The sequence below is a fragment of the Harmonia axyridis genome, chromosome 2 (genome assembly GCF_914767665.1).
Source record: "Harmonia axyridis chromosome 2, icHarAxyr1.1, whole genome shotgun sequence".
Lineage (NCBI taxonomy): Eukaryota > Metazoa > Arthropoda > Insecta > Coleoptera > Coccinellidae > Harmonia > Harmonia axyridis.
In genome coordinates, this window is record NC_059502.1 from 57,690,799 (window position 1) to 57,714,662 (window position 23,864).

General features: G+C 35.1%; 2 protein-coding genes across 2 annotated transcripts in view; one reads left to right on the top strand and one right to left on the bottom strand.

Annotated features, from left to right (window-relative positions):
• Positions 1–8,267: 8,267 nt before the first annotated feature.
• Positions 8,268–14,292, bottom strand: LOC123673935 (retinoblastoma-binding protein 5 homolog). The gene is made up of 11 exons (XM_045608702.1): positions 14,050–14,292; positions 13,973–13,998; positions 13,762–13,885; positions 13,428–13,705; positions 12,867–13,048; positions 11,508–11,627; positions 10,989–11,182; positions 10,263–10,438; positions 9,757–9,855; positions 9,562–9,694; positions 8,268–8,457 (listed from the first exon to the last, which is right to left on the bottom strand). The coding sequence occupies exons 1-11, from the start codon at positions 14,066–14,068 to the stop codon at positions 8,375–8,377; spliced, it is 1,434 nt and encodes a 477-aa protein (XP_045464658.1). The 5' UTR covers positions 14,069–14,292; the 3' UTR covers positions 8,268–8,374.
• Positions 14,293–14,448: 156 nt separating this feature from the next.
• LOC123673936 overlaps positions 14,449–23,864 on the top strand; it is a 241,568-nt gene continuing 232,152 nt past the window's right edge. The window contains exon 1 of the mRNA XM_045608704.1: positions 14,449–14,722. The gene's annotated coding sequence lies outside the window, so the exon portion shown is untranslated. The remainder of the gene's footprint in view (positions 14,723–23,864) is intronic.

Below are 23,864 nucleotides of genomic sequence, written 5' to 3' on the forward strand. Positions count from 1 at the left end.
GAATACGTATTAGCATATATATCATCTTGAGTTATCGTGCAGGGAACTGTATTTGAGTGTATGTAGAAGTTCGAATAAACTGCTCTACAAAAGTTACGACATTTTGAGAAAACGTTGACTCTTTTACCAATTTTTCTAATATGAGAAATCTAAATGCTTCCTCAATTATCTAAATCATTTTTCTGCGTTACTTTATATGTTTCACAGTTTCAGGTGAAAGTTTAGTAAAGAGTGTAGCCTCCTCGACCATCAATCAAGGTTAACAATGCTTTGGCATATTTTCGAACAGATTGTTGAAATACTTCTCTCCAAAATTGCGGTAAAACCCTACTGATTTCTTGAAGTGTATGTAGAGGTGGTTGATGAGAATCCAAAGGTCGTTGTAGCTAATCTCTCTTGCGTGTTCAAATTCGGAATACCATAGATTTCCAGAACTTCATCGACAATTCTCGTACGAAAGAACTTCCTGAACCGATCTGAAGCGATTTCTGGACACCAAAGGATGGGTCCATCACCAAACACGCTGACTTTCCGAAAACCGTTCATATCTCAGCTCATCGTTTCACGTGTTCATTGGCCCATTCCAATCAAAGTCGCATATGATATTGAATTAGTGGAATCCTCAAAGTCTTCAACGAACTGTTTAAATCGAAACCAAAACACCAGAAGCGTTCAAAATCCGATGTTGCATGATTCGACAAGTACCCAAAGATTCATCTGTACATGTAGACACAGTCGGAGAGTGATCTTGGGCGTCCACACCTCGGTCTTTCGGTTACGTTTCCATTTTCTCGATAACGATGGAGGAGTCGGGATATTATGCTTTCACTAAAATTTGCAACATCTCTCTGATTCCCTCCCGTCTCGATCATACCAATGATCCTATTGGCTTCACCCGCATTATAAGTTAAGTCTAGGTATTATTGCAAAACAAATTTTCAGATTTTGCATCGAAGTTGATTGTAAGAACGTAAAACAAAAATTGGTCCAAAGTTCTTCGAAACGCAAACGACAAGAACTAATTATCCATCGTGCTATTCAAATGACTTAATTACTCAAATAAATCAGTACTCAAAAATCAGTACCTAAAAATCTACAGAAATCACAAATTACTTTTCTATATCGAGCGTTTCAAAAGTCTGAGACGATTGGTTAAGCGCGGTGTTGAATTTTCCTACAGAGAGTTCATTCAAAATTCAAAAGAATGATTTTAAGAGAAATCCTAGGGGATTTTGGAACTACGTAAATTCTAAAAAAAACAAGTCTCGAATTCCCGGACATTTACACTTTGATAAGGAGACTTTAACAACTTCCGAGTCGATTGTCGATTGTTAACATTTGCAAAAAAATGTTAAGTAGAATAGTATACTTCAAGAATGACGATAATCTGTCAGATTTCAACAGTGGAAATGAGGAGCTCCAACAGTTTTTCAAACATTTTTTACGTTTTCGTGGATCTTATCATAACAGCATCCAAAAGCCTTAAGAACAAATTGACTGGGACCAGATGGTATCCAGACTCGTACAGTCTCATATAGATTTGTTCGCCCACCCTCTATGTATTACATATAATTTGATGATAAAATCCTACATTTTTCCGAATAACTGGAAAATTTCGCGCATTTTCCCAATTTTAAAGTCGGGAAAGAATTCGGAGATAGTTTTGTCTGATGTAATTTATGACCACTTTCGAACATCATTATCTGAGTATCAACACGGTTTTGTCAGGTCTCGGAGCACTGTATCGAATCTATGTATATTCACACAATATGTTTCCAAGTCACTCAATTCTCGAAATCAGGTGGATGAGGTGTATACAGGCAAGGCCGATCGTGTCTCGCATCAACAACTGTTGAGGAAGCTGTCCAACTTTGGTATTGCGGGTGCTCTCCTGTCTCTGTTCATCAATGACATTTCGGATATTTTGTTTCCAAAACTTACTTTTTGCGGATGGTTTAAATATTTACAGGGAGATTGTCTATTGTTGCAAGGTGACCTCGACAGATTGCATACATGGTGTGTGGAGAATAAGTTATTCCTAAATATAGATAAATGTAAAACTATGACGTTTACTAGGAGGCCATCCCCTATTGTTCATGATTACCACCTTAATAACATGCTATTACGAAAAGTAAATGAGTCAAGGGACCTGGGTATTGTTTTCGATCCGAAACTCGCATTTTCTTCCCATATTGGAGATAAAACGGCAAAGTGCTATGAGGATGATGGATTTTGTGATCCGTAATTGTAGGGAATTTTGATCCTTTGAAGCAATTTCTTCTGTGTACCAAGCTTTGGTGAGGAGTAAATTGACATATTATAGTTCTGTGTGGAAACCTTGACAGGCAAAATATGTATCTTGCATTGAGGGTGTACAGAGGAGGTTTCTCAAATTCGGTTTTCTGAGAAAACATGGTTTTTATCTCGATAGAGGATATACAGTTACGACTCTCTCTTGGATGAGTTCAATTCAATTTCGCTTAGAAAGGTCTGCGAAATTAATGATTTGGTCTTTCTTTATATGATAATTCACGGTCGGATCGATTCAACAATTCTTCTTCCGTCGATATATTTTAATGTTCCTCGTTTTACATCCAGATCACATTCGAATTTTCATATTGGCGTACCTAATACTCAGCATCATTTTTATTGTCCATTTACGTCAATGTGCTGGAGATATAACAATCTTCAGAGTGTGGATATATTTTATATATCAATATAGGCACTCATTGTTCAGTGCACTTCAGAATTAAATTTTATTTGTTATATTTTTGTAGTAGGCTTATCGCGATTTGTTTCTTTTGATATTATAATCATTGTATACTTTTATAAGATAGATTAATTATGTACACCAGTAATTGGGATTCAGATATAAAACAGCAAAAAAATTTCAATGTCACTCGCTATGTGAGAAAAAATGTTGAATAGTAATTCGGAAAAAGCGAATAAGCAAATTTGGTATGGTTTTCATGATATGTTGAAAGCGGAATATTAAAAAATTTTCATATCCACTTGATGAAATAATATTTTTGATAGAACAATAACACTGATTTCTAGGTACTGAATATAATTCCGATTCTTCTTCTTCTTCTTAATTTAAGCCTAGGGCTTCTATATTCCACTTTAGTCCTCGGTGGAGGTAGATATCCAGGAGTCTTTCCAGCGCTTAGGGGCTCTGCCGACTGGTCTTCTGGTACCTGGGATTCCGTCTCGGGCTATCCTAGCAATTCTGCCTGCGTCCATTCTGCTGACGTGGTCGTTCCAATATCGTCGTCGTTTTCTTCCCCATTTAGCTATGTCCTGAGTCTGGCATTCCTCTCGGATGGCTGTGTTCCTCTTCCTATCTCTCAGCGTGTATCCAGATATGGTTCTCAGTATCTTCATTTCTGTCGTTCTTAGGATGGATTTTGTCCTCTTGTTGTCTGCTCGAGTTTCTATGCCGTACGTCATGATGGGTCGAACACAAGTTTTGTAGATCCTGGCTTTCGAATGTTTACTCATATGTTTGTTGTTGAATATGACGTCGCGAAGTGCACCGGCAACCCTACATGCTTTATCTGCCTGTTTACGAACCTCGTGTGTTCTATCTTGGTTCGAGGATATCTCCACGCCAAGATAACTGAACGACATAACTTGTTCTATAGGTTGGTCTGCAATGACAAGTTTGCATCGTTTTGGTTCTTTGCTTATGACCATTGATTTTGTTTTTGTAATTCCGATTCATTTCAATAAATTCCAGAACTCCTGTTTATTCTGCTGAACTGAAAAATGTGGAACACTCATCCAACTGGTATGTTTTCAACAAAATAATGTAATAATTAAACAGTACATATTTTTCTTTTACAAGTACTGAGGTGGTCACACCTTTTTCTGGACGGTAAGACTTGGAAAAAAGAACATTATTTTATTACATCAAAAATTCATTCAATATAAACAATATTCAAGGAATTGTTGATATCGAGCAAAATATATTGAACACAGTATTGAACGATGTAGGTATCGAAAATATCAGAGAGATACCTACATTTTGCTTGATATTGAGTAAAAAAACCCTCATTAATGAATATCAACAATTTCTCAACTATTCTCTTGTTTGCATCGAAGAAATTCTTGATGGAATAAAATAATGACTTTTCTCAAGTTTGACTCGTAAAAAAGTACTATGAGGGGGAATATAGAGGATACTTATGAGTATACAATGCATAATGCAGCACCTCTGATGGTTTTGATGTTAAATTTGTCTGTTTTTCGTCCTGTTGTTTCTGACTGAATTTCTACAATTGAAATTTTTGTTGAACAAGCTTAAAATGCCGCTGCTGTGGAGCCCTAGGCGATCGCCTACCCTTCCTACCCCTAGCAACGGCCCTGTATTATGTCAGCTGTTGAATTCACATTCGTCTAGCTGTAAATCAAAAAAGAACATAACGAAACTGTCAACTCTGGTTACTATAATGATCTCGTTGGGGAAATACCGCGATGCCGTCAGTATTTATGCGATGGAATAGAGGCGAAGGTAAAATCATTTTCATGTTGTATTTTTGTGAACATCAACAACTGGTTCACCTTTTCATGTGGCAAGAATTCGATCGAAAGATTGAAATGAGTAGAATTCAAAATCGAAATTATAATACGCCATAAATACAAAAGAGACAGGAATTCCTCAAATCCATTGTTCCAAAATTAATATATACTAACTGAGAAAGAAACACCCAGAAGGAGCTGTTTAAATTTTTGTTTTGTTTTTTTTTGTAAAACATAGCATAGTATAGCAAGGAGTGAATGATTGAATTTGGAGAAGAAAATCGTGAAGGTTTTTTCACGTGAACAATTTTTGTTACTTAACTATATTGTAGGTACCTAGTCTTTTTTTGCAAGTTGTTTGAATTTTGCTAAAAACCAGCTGTTCGAGGAGATCCAAAGTCGATGTTTAGTTGTTATTGAAATGCCTAAAGCACGTATACGCGGAATTCATCACCATCTGAGTTAATTTGAAAGATGTCGAATTATTGGTCTACGGGAGGCGGGGTTGTCATTTCGAGAAATCGCTAACCGTACTAATAGAAATCCAACTACTGTTATGAGATGTTGTCAAGCGTGGTTTGATGATGCCCAAAATCGAAGAAGAGTAGGCCGGCGAAGGGGTACAAATGAAGTTCAAGATCGACGTCTAAGACTTATGGTCATTAGAGACCGATTTGCGACAACTCGATCTTTGACTGATGCGTGGTTAGGAGAACATGTCCATCCTGTAACTGTCCGAATGGTTTACCGCCGGATAAGGTTCTTTTGGCCTGCATCATTATTGACGCCATCTTGTGTTACCTCTGATGGTTGAGCATTGCCGGCAACGATTACAGTGTTGCAGAAAACGTCAACATTGGAATGTGGAATGGCATCAGGTCGTCTTTTCTGATGAATCTCGATTCTCTTTGGGTGGACATGATGGCCGAAGAAGGGTCAGACGAAGTCGGGGAGTAAGACGTGAACCTCAGTGTGATTTACACCAGACAGTAGGCGTTATGGTATGAGGTGCTATTGCACATGCAAGTAGGTCACCTTTAGTCTTCATTCCAGGTAACATGACAGCTGCGTTACCTTCGAGAAATAGTAGAGCCATATGATAATGCCCGACCTCATGTTGCCAGAGTTAGTTTAAACGTTTTCGAAGTGACCCATGTGAATCTTTTGCCATGGCCGCCCAGATCCCCCGATCTTTCGCACATGGAGCATATTTGGGACGTCATGGGTAGAATGCTTGGAAATTTACCCCAGCCCCCACAGATTTTGGCGGCTTTAAGACATGAAGTACAGGTAGCTTGGGATAGTATCCCTGAAGAAGAAATAGACCATCTTATTGCATCAATGCCGAGACGTGTTGGGAAGTGTATAGATAATCGCGGTGGACAAACACATTATTAACAAATTCACTAAAAAAATGTAAACTCTTCGTTTTCTTTCTCCAAATTTCCATCATTTACTCCTTGCTATAGTATCTATATTTTACCAAAAAAAATAACTAATGATTCAATCAGGGATCAGAGGAATAGTAAATCGTATAGTTTTTGTGATCTATGAATATCAATAGAAGCGCGCAAATTGGGACGTAAGGAGGCATAGGCATTTTGGGTTTTGCAGGATTCTACACGAGACTTTTGGAAGTGCAAGTTGAAGTGGATTTCAATGAAATTTGTTATGTATATCCTATTTAGGTATATCAATATCCTCTTCCGAGGGCAGCACCTAGTCGTGCTTGTAGTGGGGGTGCTTGTAGTAACTGCCTGCTGTAAAGTAGGTAGTGAAATTAAGCCTAACCAGAAATCCCAGTCTGTTACATCCACCATATTCTAACCATCCCATGTTCCCCCAAACACCACATTCCTACCATTACCTCGCCAACTCCTAAAAACACCCTCAAATCTCTACCCTTTCAAGCGACATGTTCTAGCAGAACGAGCAACACGAGAATAGAAGCAGAGCCGGCTGGGTCCCCCAAAGTGGATTTGGACCAGACAGAGGCCATAAACTATTAATAGGTCTAGAAGAACGAGACACAAGAGGCTGAAAAGGAAGCAAGGAGATGATACATTAAAATAAATAATAATTAAAAAAAACAATCAATAATTCCCCTAAAAAACTCCCCTCCCATAACTTCCCTGCACGCACTAAGGCAGATCCTATGCTGTGAGGACTTGGGGTTTACGTTAGTTATGCTAGTTCGCACGATCCTTATTGGGTCGAGACCAGGCGCGGATCCAGGACCCACTTTTGGGGGGGGAACTTTTAGATACTCAAAATACTGAAAATGTGGACCCCAGACACTTCCGCCATTTTGGGACGTCATTTTTTGCCGTTCATTAATATGGGTTTTCACAATTTGTATTGAAGGTTGAATTAGAGCTGATCTTGTAATTATTTGAGCCTTAGTATGTCAAATTCTAAGAGGGCCGGCAAAATTTAAGAGGTGCCCGGGCCATTTGGGGGGGGAACGTTCCCCCAGTTCCCCCCCCGTGGATCCGCGCCTGGTCGAGACCAGAGTAAAGAGGCGTGTCCTTGTGGAAGATTAAGTTCGAAGGAGGAGGCTTGGCGACCAAGTCTCTGCGGGGACTACCTCAGGCTTAAGTTCCGTAATCAGAGCTATGGGGGAAACCAGGGAACTCATTGATGGGTAGTCGCCTCACGCTTTTTGGGCTACCTATTGACCACCAGAAACGAATTGCTTCTACCCTATCCCACACTCTTTAGGGTGGAACAGCGTTAGACAAAGACGGGCATTACGCCGTAAAGTATCAAACCCTTGGTGAGCCGGACGCACTGAGGCTGAGGGCGCAAGAGGAAGGTTGGCCTTCCTTTGTGCATCTTATGAATCGATAACATACACGGTATACCAATTGAAAAAGAAAAAGTCTACAAATTTTCATTTATGAAATTTTTCAGACCCTGATTCATTTCACGTTAAATATTTTGAAAACCGTCATTATTTCGAAGTGACGAAGTGTATTTCATTTTTCATGCAGAAACTAAAAAAGTCAGAAAAAGGACTAGTGTCAAATTCCTTTGACAAAACAAAGTTGGGACCTGCTCAGGAAAAATTGAACATACTGTTTGACCTAAAATATTTTAATTAAGTATGCACAACATATGGCACAAATGGGAATGAAGAAACTTTATAAAAAATTTGATTTCTCTTTCCCATGCTAGACATATAGATCACCGCGCCACTATTGAAAGACCCTGTATACATATACACAAAATTTCAGTAAAATCTGAAGGATTGATTCTGGGATGTCGAAATTTTACAATCAAAATTTTCACGATTTTGCAACTGTTTTTGAAACGGAATCACTTTGTGAAGATTCATTAATCGGACTTGACAACAATTACCCATGTAATTGGAAACATGTTTTGACGCAATTATACTAAATACGATCATTTTTGCCGCGTTTATACTTTCTGAGTTATGAAATCCTCAATCGAAACGAATGCCGCGGGTTCGAATGTAACCGCTAAATATCCATTAAAATTTTTGTATATTCATATTTATTTTTTATTCAGTTGTCGAGATATTTTGTTTTAGAAGGGAAAATAATAAGACATAAAATTTGCAGTTATTTTTTATTTTTATTAAAACAGGCATTTTATCAAGAACATTTTGAGCACTCAGTATTTAAGTGTCCTAACTCCGACGCTTTCGACTGGATTTTGATTAAAAGTTTGACGTCATAATTTTATTTTGTTCTAGATCTGAAAAATCTATGGGGAAAACCATATTTTTAAACAAAACATATTTATTCAGGAATTATTCTTCATTCAAGGTAATTGTAAGCAAAAATATTACAGAATATTCCTTTTCAGTTGAATTCAAGAGGAAAAGATTTCATTTTCGAGCTCTTCCAACAGCTTTTTTTCCTCCTAACATTTGTTTATCCTTTGTTTTACTGTTCAATAATGGGTGCACTTCTGAAAAAAAAAATAAATAAATTAGGAAACGGATGTTTTGTGAACATTAGCAACATCATTATTAGCAACAATTTGAACAAAACAACAGCCTTTGAATGTAATTTATTTTTGTGATAGGTTGAATCAACAATGCTGAAACAGTGCTTGAACTTTAAATTTTTATTGAACTCACAGGCATATTGGGTAATTTGTTTAGAAATTCTTCTTGAATTATTTGCATTTCAATTCGACTGAATTAGTGCTTTTGAAATTATTAGTAAAATAAAACATCGAACAGCAAAATTTATTGAATCCCTAGTCGAATTTTGCCGATTAATGAACCCAACAGTATTCCAGGTCCGAGCCTAATATGCAAATTTGTAGTCTGAGGACGAATAAGTAATCAGTTAGAAGAATGTTTGGGACCATACCCAGCTCAAAATTCCAAAATTATTGCTATACTCATGAAATGATAGAGCGGTATATTCGGAGAACGACTGTTCGAAAAAAAAGGACTCAAGATAGAATCTTGAGTTACACTTATTTCTTTTGTAATGGGTGATTTTTTTTAAACTTGAGAACTTCAAATAATAATACCAGACAGTAATATTATCGCAGTAAATTATTAATCATTATAATTTGGTAGATAATTTCATTGCATTTATTTTTTGAATAAGAAAATATTATGTCCGCCGAGGCTACTTGTTATATAGTCCATTCGATCAGTCCAATTTTAAACTAATTTATCCGATATATAAAAAAACTTCTAATGCAGCTCAAAAAAACCATTCAATTACAATTGTGAAGATTCACAAAATGCCTCATAGTATTCTCAATTCTTTATCGATTTGGTTCAGAACAGAATCCCTTGGTTATCACTTTTGTTATTTGACTTATAACAGCCATTTTTAGTAGACTTTTGAAGGCACATTAGGCACTTCAATTGATTTTGAGAAGTTTATGATGATCCCCTGAAATCCAATTCATACAAATTTTTGGATACAATGTTGAGCAAAATTTTCTTTCAAAATAATTTCAGATAGTTGGTGAAATATAGTCGAAATATAAAAAACCTATTGGAGTGGAAACAATAAACTTTTATGGAGAATTGGCTCCTTAACCTACCTCCACTGCTGGTATTTTCTAATGCAATATCATATGATTTATACTTTTTCTTTTTCGCTGGAGGTCCTGATACAGGATTCAGAGGAGTCAAATTCGGCTCACTTGGGGTCCAAACATCTTCAGGATCCTCAATCTATAAATGATGATAATATAATTTTAAAATTTAGAGATCACATTGTAGCTGCTCTATCATACCTCTGGAGCAATTGGCAAAAATTGAAGACAATCCGAATTTTCATTTTCTTCATCTGAGCTACAGAAGGCTGCTACAGGTTCGATGGCACAAACATCCACCTTCAACGAAAATTGTACAGTTTTAATCAATAGTCAGAATAGATTTATTTCATAATAAAACTGAGTTGATTTTGGGCGCCATTTCCCCAAAATGGTGGCACAAGCGGCAAAGGTAAGTGGTGGCAAATATGAAATTTAGAAAGAGCACATCAAAGTCTACAAAAATCAACAATTTTCAAAACTTCCGAAAAACATTCCAGGTAACCCCCTTTTTGTGCACCAAACCTGGACTATATAATTTATGAATTAGTAAAAATTACTTACTAAACTACTGTAAATTGTTGGGGTAATTTTATTTCTTTAATGTAACACTGCTGCAGATAATTTTTGTTTAAGGAGAAATTTATGTTACAATGTATTATGAAGGAACCCTTAAAAATTTAATTAATTGAATATGTTTGGCTTACTTCTAAATCTGTATCTTCTTTATAATCTCCACCACTTGCAACAGACTTATCTTCATCATTCAAATCAAATTCACTCTCCCTTTCATCATATTCTACATTTTCATCTAGTTCTTTGAAATCAGGAGCAAATGCTGACCAATTTTCAACTTGGTTTTGTGCCCATATGCTGACAACACCTACAAAATAGAAATAAGGCAACATATGAAATGAGTGCAATGTGAAAAATTGAAACCTATCAGTCAAAATATAGTATGATCATCATTTCAAATTGAAATTGGAATATTGTTGTGTGGGATGTTGACAACTATATAAGATTATAAATCTTATTCGGGTAGTGTATTTAAACACATTACACTATAATTGAGATCATTAATGGTAAATCAATGTTTACTTCCGCACAACAAAATAATGAAGGGTAATTTTTAATGAGATAAAAACAATTTGTCCACCTTAGAATTTGATAAAAATCAATCAATAAAGATTAACGTTTTTAGCCTTCTACAATATCATAAGACGTTTATCTTAATTCATTCTGAAAATTTCTGAAAATAATCATTCTCTCTGAAATTATTCCAGATCATAACTAGAATTGAAAAATGAAAATGATCTCTAATGGTTTCACCCATTTGAGCAGTTTTTATGAATTGATGAAACATTGAATAATAAATGGAAGAATCGCATTATATTTATATTTTTGAATGAGGATCTTGATGAAAAGAAACGCACCTGATGAAATACTGACGATAATTGGTCTGACAGGATGCCACGCCACATCTAAAAGCAACTCTCCTTTAGTACCATGTAAAATTTTCACTAAATTTCCAATAGATTTTTCCCAAATATAAAGAGCATGTTGCCTTGCTGATCCAGCGCAAATATATTCTCCATCACCAGAAAAACAGCATTTCTTCCACATTGTTCTAGAAATTACATGAAGATATGAGCATTAAACATCGATAGAACAAATTCTTAAAAAAATTATTTTTTTCTCAAAAATATTGCTGTACTTATACCAAAATAAAAAAAGTAAAATGAACACTATGACAAATTTCAAGATTATCTCATCTTCAGAGCTCTAAATTAGATAAACTAACTGACAACAAAGACATCACATCTATATAGAGTTCTATCTCCAATGACGCAATTGGAGAATGAAAGATCGAGCGCTTAAAAGCTCCTGACGCTAACTCAGGACATCCCCTCTATTTTTTCCAGCTACAGCTTTGATTGTTGAAATCAACTTACTTATTCACTAAATCTTGTAGTTTCTGAATAGGTTCTGGTTCACCATCTTTTCCACAGGCCAAAACTTCTTTGCTGTCATATACCCTAATAACTCTATCAGCAGTGTTGATGAGGAAACAACTGTAAAATAAAAAATTTCTCAGATCTAATATTTTCAAAAGTTTGTTAATAATCATTATGTTATTCCTACTTCTATTATGACCAGTGAAATTTTAGGTTCAAAGCCACATCAGTTCTTATGCCTCCACAAAATATTGGTTCGCTGTACAGGGTGGGCACTTTTTAATGGGAAGTCCTATTTGTATACTAGTTAGACCAAAATTGATGTCTGTGTCTGAGGGCTAATTTTCATGAGAAACTTATTGGGGAAAACCGCAAATACATAGTTATCACTGTTACATAGTTACAGGGTGTTTTTCAGAAAGTGTTTTTTTTCCAAATTTTGCTATAATTTTTCTGTTGAAAATTCCTCATTACTGTAAAAACATTCTTTTACAACTTTTAACGTAGAATCCATTGAAGTTGATTGAATTTTCCACAAACAGATATTTCATAAGATAAGACAGAAATGAAAATAACCATACCAAAAATATAGCATGCTTGATATTTTTCTGAAGTTATTTTCAAAGTCCCAACAGGTGGCCTATTAGGTTGCCTGACCTAATGTCTATGGACATTTACCTTTGGGAAGATTAAAAGATAAAAACTTTGAACATGCTTCAGGAAAATATCAAGTATGCTTTATTTTTGGAATGCTAATTTTCATCTCTATCAAAATATGTAGACATATACAGAGAGTCCCATTTGAAAAAAATTGTTAGCGATATCTCATAAAATATCAGTTTGCGTAAAATTCAATCAACGTCAATAAATTTTGCGAAAAAAGTTGCCACATGAATGTTTTTACACGAATGAAGAAAAGTAACAGCAATATTTCAAAAATGAATATTTTCCAAAAACACCCTATAACTATTCAAGCTATGATTTGCGAGATATTGTGTGTAGACATAAAATGAAAATTTCAATTTTTGTGTTGACTGCCTCATCAGAACCATAAAAAGTTTAAGTCAAATATCAATCAAGAAAACCTAAATCTCAACTGAGTTGAAAAAGTGAATACTGATGTTAACAATTTTAAGCTTTCTGCAAAATTTATGTTGATTCTGTCACAGAAACCAGTCGATGCTTCTCTATAATATTTTATGATATCAATAAATGAAAACGGGCCCAATTATTAGATTGAATAAAATAACGTACCATAAGTCGATGATAACAACAGAACTGCCATATTTGCGCTTACATAAAATATTCCCAAAAGTCACAACAAATCAATTAAAATGTTTTGAACAACAAACTTACTCTCCTCTTCGAGCAAATTCTATACTTCTTACTGCTGCTGCGCTAGACGTTCCTAAAACTATTCTAAAACTAGCTTTAACTTCCAGTGATTTTGAATCCAACACTAAGATTTTCCCTTTTGAATTTCCTGTGTAAACATAATTTCCTCTTCTATCAAATGAAGCAGATATATTAAGGTCTCCCTGAAATATAAATAAAATGAATAAATGAATAACGTCTTCTCCAGAAAACGAGACAAATAATGTCTGGCAACCATGACATGCAGACCGAATGCTTGCAAGCTATTTAACTTAAATCTACAATGAATTCCAAAGGCAGACCACAAATATGAATATAATTCTTTCATCACAGAGTCGATTTTTTGCATTTAGTATTTATATATAAAATAAAAATATTTGATATTTTGCATTTGAAATACAATATTCAAGAATGATTGGCAATTTGCCTTTGAATACATTTGCAAACTGTTTTACACATTTCTCGTGAGTATTCACTTCTAATAATTCATATTATATCCTATTCATTAGTTTCATTTAAGTAATTCCAAGGCAGAAAACTTACATCGTCATCAATGGGAATCACTTGATGCCCTCCGTTTATATCTACTAGAACCGCTGCATGTCTCATAGGACATACAAGTAATCGTTCCATATTTCTTGGCTCAAACTGTACTTTGAGAACTGGACATGGAAATCGATATTTCTGCTCACATTCCCCAGTAAGTACATCCCAAATACATACTGTATCATCAGTTGATGCAGAAGCAATTTTATGTCCATTTCTAGACCAACTTATACTGCACACAGGATGAACATGGGCGGATATTATTTTAGCGATTCCTGATGACAGAATTATCATATTAAGGCTAGTCATAAAAATTTACTGGATTTATTACCTCGAGTTAAGAAATCCCAGATAACTATTCTACCATCATTACATCCTACTGCTAAAAGAGTTCCCCTTTTGTTGAAAGCACAGGTAACTGCAATTGATAAAGAATCAAGTGTTCCATCGAATTCCTAGAAACATATAAAGTTAATTTAAAAAAATACTCAATTTCTTGTATCTATGTATATGTTTATTTAGTATTAGGGCTACATTCTCACCTCCGGGTAGTTTTGACCAAAAGATTCTGGAAGTAATAAGCATTAATATTTTCGAGATTTCTCATATCTTGGCTTACCTAAAAGTTCCAAGTTCATACTTCTCAAATTTAGATACTATTTTGTACAAAAAAGTAAAGCTTCAAATTGGAAATTATTCAATTATAAAAGGATTGATATTTTAGGGTTATTGTCATAAAGTTTGTTATTATTTTCACTATCATAAAACAATTTCTATTGGAAAGGATAACAAAATAAGAATTTTATGCTAGTGATAGTTAGATTTGAATTATTTTGTCAACATAGATTGTTGCTGTTTTCAAATAACATTGAGGTTAAGACACTGACAAATAATAGAATGAGGTTAAGAAATTAATGGCCATCTGTTCATTTATTAGTTTAGGCAAAAATTGAGCGAATAGTTTTCTTGTCAAAAATCTATATTTTATATTAATTTCCACTAGAGGGAGATGTCGTTCATCTTTGAAGTAAAACAACATGGCGAGGTTATATTTCAGATTTTCTTTGAGAAGTTTGTGAAAAGTTAAATTTTTCGCGTTGTGTTGAAATTGTGTGTATATATACATAATTTTTTATTTATTTACAAATTATTGTGATTGTGAATCATCTCTTCGGATCTGGCCATAAGAATTGTGGTTCGGGCAACTATCCCAACTTAGAGACTGTTGTTGACAGAACTTAAGAAGTTATTCGGAGAAATTCTGCCTTCAAATTGAATGGAAATGTTTTGTGGTATGTTTTCATCTTAACGTTTGATTGTTGCTTTATTCTTTAGAAATAATTCAAATGACTTCTCTAGGGTATTACATTTCAAACCCGTAACTGTTTACTTCATCAATTATGTATTGTCTTGCTTTCAAAAGTTTTGAACATTCTTACGATTTCTTAACATTCAAGTTAATACTTTCACGTCATTAAAGAAAACTATTTGGATTAATCTCGATGATTTCTTTGTATTCATTTTTCATTTCATCTGCGAGAGAAAATATCAATCTATTAATGACTAGATGACATTGTTGAGCTATGCTGTTATTAGATTATTTATTTATGGCTTTATTTCAAAGAATTATCTTATTTGTGCACTATTTTGAAATTTCTGACACTTGCGGCAGTCATTTCTTGAGGTTATGTTATGATTTTTGAATTCAGTAGGTACCTCATTCATATTAATTGACCAAGTCCTATTATAAATTCAAGAGATGGGGCAAAATCTTTAAACTAAAAATAGGTAATGCTTGAAAATTTATATGTGGAGACAAAAAAAAAATGCCGTTAACGTTTTTTGTGAGTTGAGGATACCTTTTTTTCAAATTTTTTTTTTTTTGAAGGAAAATCGTTTTCAGCTTTTCGGTCCAATATTGAATAATTCGTTGACAGGCATTACCATAGCAACTGTCAAATATGCATTATTTTCCGTGAACTTGCCACTTCATGTCCAGAAGCGTCAATTGTATTTTTTTTTTCTTTGATCGACTATTATCTGAAGATCATTCATAAGTGGCTAACTTAATTTTAGCCTAGCCACTCCATGCAAAAAACCCGAGGAGTGCTATCATTTTTTTTCTTGCTACAGATTCTCAACAATTATTGGAACAGTTTTAATTGATTTTTTAGCTAGTGGCTCTATTAAATTTATAGGAAGACGATTCGGGTTCAATACATCGGTTCCTTCATAAAAATAAAATTTTGGTCTCCCATAAATAGATTACCTTTTCCCAGTAGATGCGTATCTAGATACTTTTTCAATATTCTAGACTTAATGAACTCGAATTTGACAATATAACTGGAGAAAAGATTATATTGAATATTCGGAAACACCACTAAAACTCAACTGAGACGTTTATTTCAATTTTCGCGCAGACAGTTTCAAAGTTACCAACATTTATTTTCATTCGCAAATTAAAAATATTATTATTCTACAATGTAGATTATTTTTTGAAGAAATTATATCAAAACCCTATAAAAATCGGTGTTTGTGAGAGGAAAAATTTCTTTTTGAACTGACCAGTCACGTGGTGGTATTCACTCTTAATAATAGTTTATTATTACCTTCTGACATTTATACAAATATATGTACCTATGGGTCAAATCAGATAAAGAACAACAAAACTCCATCAACAATTAACTATTACATAACCAAGGTAATCATTTACAGTGTAGTAACAATTGGTCTACAATTGGTTTCAACTCCTTTTTTGAATTGACAAATTGGGAGAGAATGAATACTATGTGGCAAAGAGTTATGTAGTTTCATGCTAGTTACATCGGAGATTTCTTTTAGTTGTTTTATGTTTGGGAATATTGATCTTGGCGCCAAACCGATAAGTACGGTCGTGTCAAGAAAGCGATAATTAGTGGAAAAGTGAGTGAATTTGAAAAGACTTGTGTGGAGAAGTGAGAGAAAGCTGGAATTCTCAGGTGGTGATAAAGGCAGTTGATGAGATATTTCATAGTAACAATATAAAGAAGGAAAATATAGACTTAAAAGATTGAGGTTAAAATAAACTAAACAATAACAGAGATTGAAATCATAGGTTTTCTGCAACTGAAGCGCTAGCGAGAGTATCGGGTCGGGACCTGAATCGAGTAGGGGACCGGCGGCGGCGCAACCGTGCTCTCGACGCACAGAGGTAGCGGAACGAGATTTGTGAATTCTGAAGAGAGTGTTGTAACTCGACATCTCTAATGAACAAGGGCGATTACAAAAGAAGTAGAAGTGAAGAAGAAGAGGAAGATATTTTCGCAAAGTCAAAAAAGGTAATAAGGTCACCCAACATCAAAAATAAGGGAAAAGATATGGAAGTCGAGAGTTTGAAGGCAATGTTTGAGAATATGATGGAGCAGATGAAATTGGAGATGCGAAGAAATACGGAGGAAGTAAAATTAGAGATGAATAAATTGAGGAAGGAAATGCAGGTTAGGGAAAGTCAGTGGGAAAATGAAAAGAGAGAACTAGAAAGTAGAATAAGGAATTTGGAGGATAAAGTAGACCGAGAAGAAAGACTGAAAAGGAAGAATAATATAGTTGTGAAAAAATTAAAAACAAGTGATGGAAATGAAAGGGAAAAGATCGAAAAATTCATCAATGAGGAGCTGAAGATAAAGGTAAACATAGCTAAGGCCTACAAAATAAATCGAGGAAAGGAAAATGAAATGATAGTTGCTGAAGTTGAAAGCTGGGAACAGAAACAGAATATAATGAGAAAGAAACAAATGTTAAAGGGAAAAGATATCTTTATTGATAACGATCTGACAGCGAAGGAGAGGAATATACAAAATCAGATTGTGGAAATAAGCAAGGAGGAGAAGAAAAAAGGGAAGAATGTGAGGGTTGGATACAGAAAATTGTTCATAGAAGAGAAGGTTTTTGTATGGGATGAAAGAGAACAAGGTATAAAGGAACAAGAAGTTCTGAAGAAATCTGACCTGGGTCAGAGTTCAAAAAACCAATAGGGATAGATAAAGGACGGCTGATTATTAAGATGGAGACAAAGCGAGGAAAGGAATATGAATATAGGAAAACACAAATGGAAGAAATGAGTAAGGAAACTAGAGAAGTAAAAGAGAAAAAAGGGAGAGATAACTGGAAGTTGGCAACCTGGAATGTGAGAGGTATAAAAGGCAGAGAGGACGAGCTAATACAGGAATTGGAGAGGTATGAGATAAAGATATTAACGGTGACAGAAACAAAGAAGAAAGGAATAGGAGAGCAAGTGATGAGGGGTGATCATTTAATGATTTACGGAGGAGTGAAATATGAACAACATGGAGCGGCAGGCGTGGGATGCATAATTGACAAGAATTGGAGAAAATATGTGGAACACTGGCAGGTATATTCGGAGAGAATATTGAAGGTACGTCTGAGGAGAGAAAAATCTGAGTTGTGGAACATAATAGTAGCATATGGACCAAATGAAGACGCAAAGGTGGAGGATAAGAACAAATTTTGGGAAGAATTGAACATGGTAACAGAGGAATGCAGGGGAAAAATCGTGGTGTGTGGAGATTTTAATAGCAGGGTTGGAATAGGAGGAGGAAGAGATGGGATCGTCGGTAAATATGGAGAAACAAAGAAAACGAACAACGGAGAAAGACTTATAGAGTACTGCAGGATGAATAATATGATAGTTTCGAATACATTCTTTGAGCATAAAGATGTACATAGGTACACAAGGCATGGACATAACGTTGACGATAGATCAATAATAGATTACTTCTTAGTAGAAAGAGATAATAGAAGGGACATCGCAGATGTAAGAGTGCACAGGGGAGCGGAAATAGGAAGTGACCATTATATGCTTGTAGCAAAGATAATGAGTGAAGGAAAAGAGAAGGTCGAACATAGGCAACTTAATGAAGGATATGAAAATATAAAAAGCTATAAACTGAGAGAAATGAGTGTAGCAGAAGAATACAGGAAAGATGTAGAAGAGAATATGACTAGGGTGGAAATAGGAGTTGAGGAGGGAGTGGAGGAAGTATGGGGAAGGTTCAAGAATATACTAATGGAATCAGCAAAAAGAGTGTGTGGTAGTGTTAAAATTGGGAGAAACAGAAGGGGCACAGCCTGGTGGAGTGACAACTTGAAGAGACAAATTAAAATGAAGAAAATATTGTGGAAGGAATATCTAAAGAATAGAAATGCATGTAATTATCGGAAATATAAAGAACAAAGGAAGAGAGTTAAGCAAGTAACATTGGAAGAAAAAGAGAAAACATGGAGAGATTTTGGAGAGAGAATGGAGAAAAATTACACGGAAAATAGAAAGCTTTTTTACAGAGTCATGAAAAATATGAGGAAGGGGGAGAAGGTTGACAATACATCGATCAAGTGTAAAAGAAACAGATTGCTTGTGGGAGAGAAGGAAATAATGGAGAGATGGAAGGAACACTTCATTGAATTACTGAAGGGGAATGAAGTCAAAAAAGAAGATACACAAAAAAAAGATAAGCGATGGGAGGACGACGGGGAAGACTTGATAAGCATTGAAGAGGTTAAGGTAGCTCTCAGAAGAGTCAAGAATGGAAAAGCTGCAGGATACGATAGAATTACACCGGAAATGATGAAGAACATGGGAGAAAAAGGTATAAATGTATTCAGGGAAATATGTCAGAAAGCATGGAATTCAAAAGAAATACCAAAAGATTGGAAAATGGCGATGATAGTACCAGCTTACAAGAATGGGGACAGAAAGAAATGTGATAATTATAGAGGTATAAACTTGCTATGTACAGCTCTCAAAGTATACGAAGCGATATTGGAGAGTAGACTAAAAATAAGCACAGAGGACACACTAGATAAAGCTCAGAGTGGGTTTATGAGAGGGAGAGGTGTACAAGACCACATTTTCACTCTGAAACAGACCATTCATAAGATGAAAAGAAGTGGAAGAAAGGCTTATTTTGTATTTATAGATCTGGTGAAAGCTTTTGACAGGGTTAGTAGAGCGAAAATGTGGGATATATTGAAAACAAGAGGGATAAATAAAAATTTGGTGGAGTCTATTAAAAGTGTTTATTGTGAAAGCTTGAACTGTGTTATTGTCAGAAATATGAAGTCGGAGTTATTTGAGACAAAGGAGGGACTGAGGCAGGGTGGAGTGCTGAGTCCGACATTGTTTATACTGTTTTTGGATGAGATAATCAGAGAAGCAAAGGAGAGAACAGAGAAGCTTACAATTGGTTTTAAGAACTTAAGAAGAGTTGTAATATCAGAATGTGCCTTTGCAGATGACATCGTATTGATGGCGGGAACAAGGAGGAGTATACAGGGAAATTTGGATATATGGAATGGAATACTGAGAAAATATGGGATGGAAATAAATAGAAGAAAGACAAAAGTGATGGAAGTGAACGATGAACGGGAGGATGATTGGAGATTGGAAATTGAGGGAGAGGAAGTTGAAAAGGTGAAATGTTTCAGATATTTAGGAGTGAACATAGAAAATACGGGAAGCCAAGAAAGGGAGATTAACGAGAGAATTGAAAAAGCCGGCAGATTATACCACACAATTAATAGGAAATTCCTAAGAAGAACTGAAGTCGAAGAGAAAACTAAAATGACCGTGTTTAAGTCGATATTCAGACCTGTTCTGTCGTATGGATGTGAAACTTGGAACACAACAAGGAGAATGAGGAGTAAACTACAGGCAGTAGAAATGAAATTTTTGAGAGGAGTGAAGGGGGTTACAAGGATGGACAGAAGGAGAAATGAGGACATAAGAGGTGAATTGGGGATAAAATCATTGGAAAGGTTTGTGGGTGAGAGGCAGTTGGGATGGTGGGGACACTTACATCGTATGGAGGAGGAGAGACCAATCAAACAAATATGGGAGGCAAAAGTCGAGAAAAAGGCAAAAAGGGGGAGACCGCAACAAACATGGGAGGATATGGTAGAGGAGGAAATAAAGAAAAGAGGGAAAAGCGTCAGGGAAGCTGAGATGATGACATCAAATAGGACAGAATGGAAGAAATTCATTGAATCAAATTAGAATTATTCTTAAGTTATTGTTAAGTTGGAAAATGTAGATAATGAAACCCATACACCGAAAGGTATCAAATGGGATACAGATTATATATATATATATATATATATATATATGTTTGGGAATATGAAATATTACCTAATTTCTTTTGTTTTAACTATGGAAACTCGATAACAATATTAATATTTCTGTTTTTTCTTTGGAATATACAGTGTTTCAATTCGAAAAGGCACCACCCTTAATATCTGGGTCCCCATGAAAAATCAGAAAAAATACAAAGAGAATTAAACTTTGGTTTGTAGGGGGATATTTTATACTGTTCGTTCTAAGTTCTAATCAATTTGTATCAACCCTGCGAGTGTGATGACAGCAAAATCTTAAATCTTTAATGGGAAAGCGGTTTAGTGACACTATGTTTTGAAGGTAATTCGTTGGCTTTTAAAAAAATACCGAACACTTGACTTCTTTTGTTAGTATTTACTTCCGACTAATAAAAAAAAAGGAGTAGAATAGACGGCTTACGAATCATTTTCAAGAGGGAATTGATTATTGGTAGAAGAGGGCCGATGAATGACTATAACACGCTCTCCAGACTTCAGACCTTTAGATTTTTTCTCTGGTGGCATTCAAATTAGCCCCGAGATGAGGAAAAATTGAAAGTAAGAATTAGGGATTCATCAAGCCATGTATGGCTCGGCATTTTAACGAACTAAAGGGAAGGGTGTTTTTTTTTTGAGCTATAGAACTTCAAATTGCAATTAAACAACGATGGATTATTCGATTGACATGAATTTTATTTATCCGCAAGATAATCTTGTGGCATTACATTTTAAATTTGATTTCTGGCATATGACCGCCACGGCTGGCTCCGATGTAGTCCGATCTGGACGTCCAATTTTCGATGACTTTTTCCAACATTTGTGGCCGTATATCGGCAATAACACGGCGAATGTTGTCCAAATAGTCAAGGGTTTGTGCCTTATCCGCATAGACCAATGACTTTACATAGCCCCACAGAAAGTAGTCTAGCGGTGTTAAATCACAAGATCTTGGAGGCCAATTTACAGGTCCAAAACGTGAAATTAGGCGGTCACCAAACGTGTCTTTCAATAAATCGATTGTGGCACGAGCTGTGTAACATGTTGCGCCGTCTTGTTGGAACCACAGCTCCTGGATATCATGGTTGTTCAATTCAGGAATGAAAAATTTAGTAATCATGGCTCTATACCGATCACCATTGACTGTAACGTTCTGGCCATCATCGTTTTTGAAGAAGTACGGACCAATGATTCCACCAGCCCATAAAGCGCACCAAACAGTCAGTTTTTCTGGATGTAACGGTGTTTCGACATACACTTGAGGTTTAGCTTCACTCCAAATGTGGCAGTTTTGTTTGTTGACGTAGCCATTCAACCAGAAGTGCGCTTCATGGCTAAACAAAATAAAATGGACGTGGTGCGCGATACGTATTCCGCACAGAACCATTATTTTCGAAATAAAATTGCACTATTTGCAAGCGTTGTTCAGGCGTGAGTCTATTCATGATGAATTGCCAAACCAAACTGAGAATAAATCACTTGACAGCTGTTAAATCGGTCGCCATCTTGAACAGTAATGTCAACTTAAAGTTATATACCTCTAAAAAAAAACACCCGTTACTTGACTTAAAAATCAAGCTCGTGAAAAATTACATACTTGAGTTTGACTTGACTTAATTTTAGATATTTATTGCTTGACTTGATATCAAGCTACTTACTTGATATTATTTGAGTTTGATATACACGCGACCCACGACATATATTTCTTCAATTTCGTGCGCGCTTAGACTAAATAAGGGGATTCCTCGAGCGCCGATAGACTGAAGCATTCGGAGTGTAACTCCATTAGTAGTTTATTCACATTTCTATGAAATCTATTGGTAGATTTTGGTAGTTTCAGAAATCTAAAAGCTGGAGCCACATTGAAAATATAGGTTTGAAAAACCATTGCAATTAATGTTGTCATTCAATATGGAAAAGACTAGGAATGAGAGATTATTAGAAAAAAGAAAAATATATAGAATTTAATCAAAAAATATTACACATTTGCATATAATGTATTTACATGAAAAACTAAAAAGAATGGAATTTTTCCATTAATTTCAATGAAAATTCAGTGAGTTAATGTACAGAGTGTCCCAAATTTGGTGCTCACTGAAAGCATCTTGAGTACTATAAGACTTTTTTCGAAATATGTAATAAGATATCAGATATATCTTGAATCGTTCTCGTGTTACAGGGTGTTTCTGAAAAATGATTGTTCAAATATTTCGCTAAATGTTGGTTTCTGTTCCATCTATTCGGAACGTTTTTTTCAGTAATTTTTATGGCTTATATGATACTCATACCAAATCATAGAAATCAAATACGGTTTCATAGATATAGATAAAAGTTGGAGTTTCTTGAGAGTATACATCACTTTTCTCTCTAGGTTTTATTGTGCAGATTCATTATGATTCTGTGCAGAAATCGCTTGATCGATTCTTCCAATTTTTGGAAGAAACCTTGTATGGAGGTTTAGAACTAACTGATTTATTTCACAAAAAAAATTATAGTTTTTGTTTTATATCACTCTGAAAATTAAAATGTTTTTCAATCGTATATCAATTAGTACACTGATGAAATTCAACATTTTTTTCTCGATTTTTTTATTCATCATGGAATTCCCAGTTTTTCTAAAACACTTCTTTTATCCAATTGTCATTTATCGCTTCTCATTTGATAATATTTTCATTTATTGATATTCAGAAAACTCGCCACTTCGTGACTCGTTTTGGAATTTTGAACTCTTGGAGTATATTGTTGTATTCCTCTTTGGAATAATGCACGATGTAGAAGAAAGAATAGCAGGATTACTGTCACCAGGGCAGCTTTATTAAGGAAAGCTCCGTAAAACTTGATGAGATGAGAAAAAAAGGGTTTGCTGAGGGTAGATGCGATGATGGGTTGAGTTCACTTGTAGTTACACTTAACTTTCACTTATTAGGGTTTTTTAGGAGATGCACTCGTTAAGGAAGAATACGAAATATTATGTAGAACGATATTTATTAAGATTCTCGACGGAAAGATAAGATATGAACTATACGGATCAGAGGAAAGATTAGAACTGATTTAATGGCGGTGTGCTGCTTCTTTTATATTGATATGATAAATGCTGCTGTCAGCAGAAAGTAATAATGAATAGGCTTATTGTTATAGGGGTTGCCAACACCTCCCCCCTAAAAAGATTTTTGATTACATTTTTTAAATAAAGAGCAAAAATCTAGAAGCAACAGATCACCTTACAAAACATAAAAATATCTGAGTTATGGAGCTGATACATCGGTACAATTATAGAAATATTATTATAAA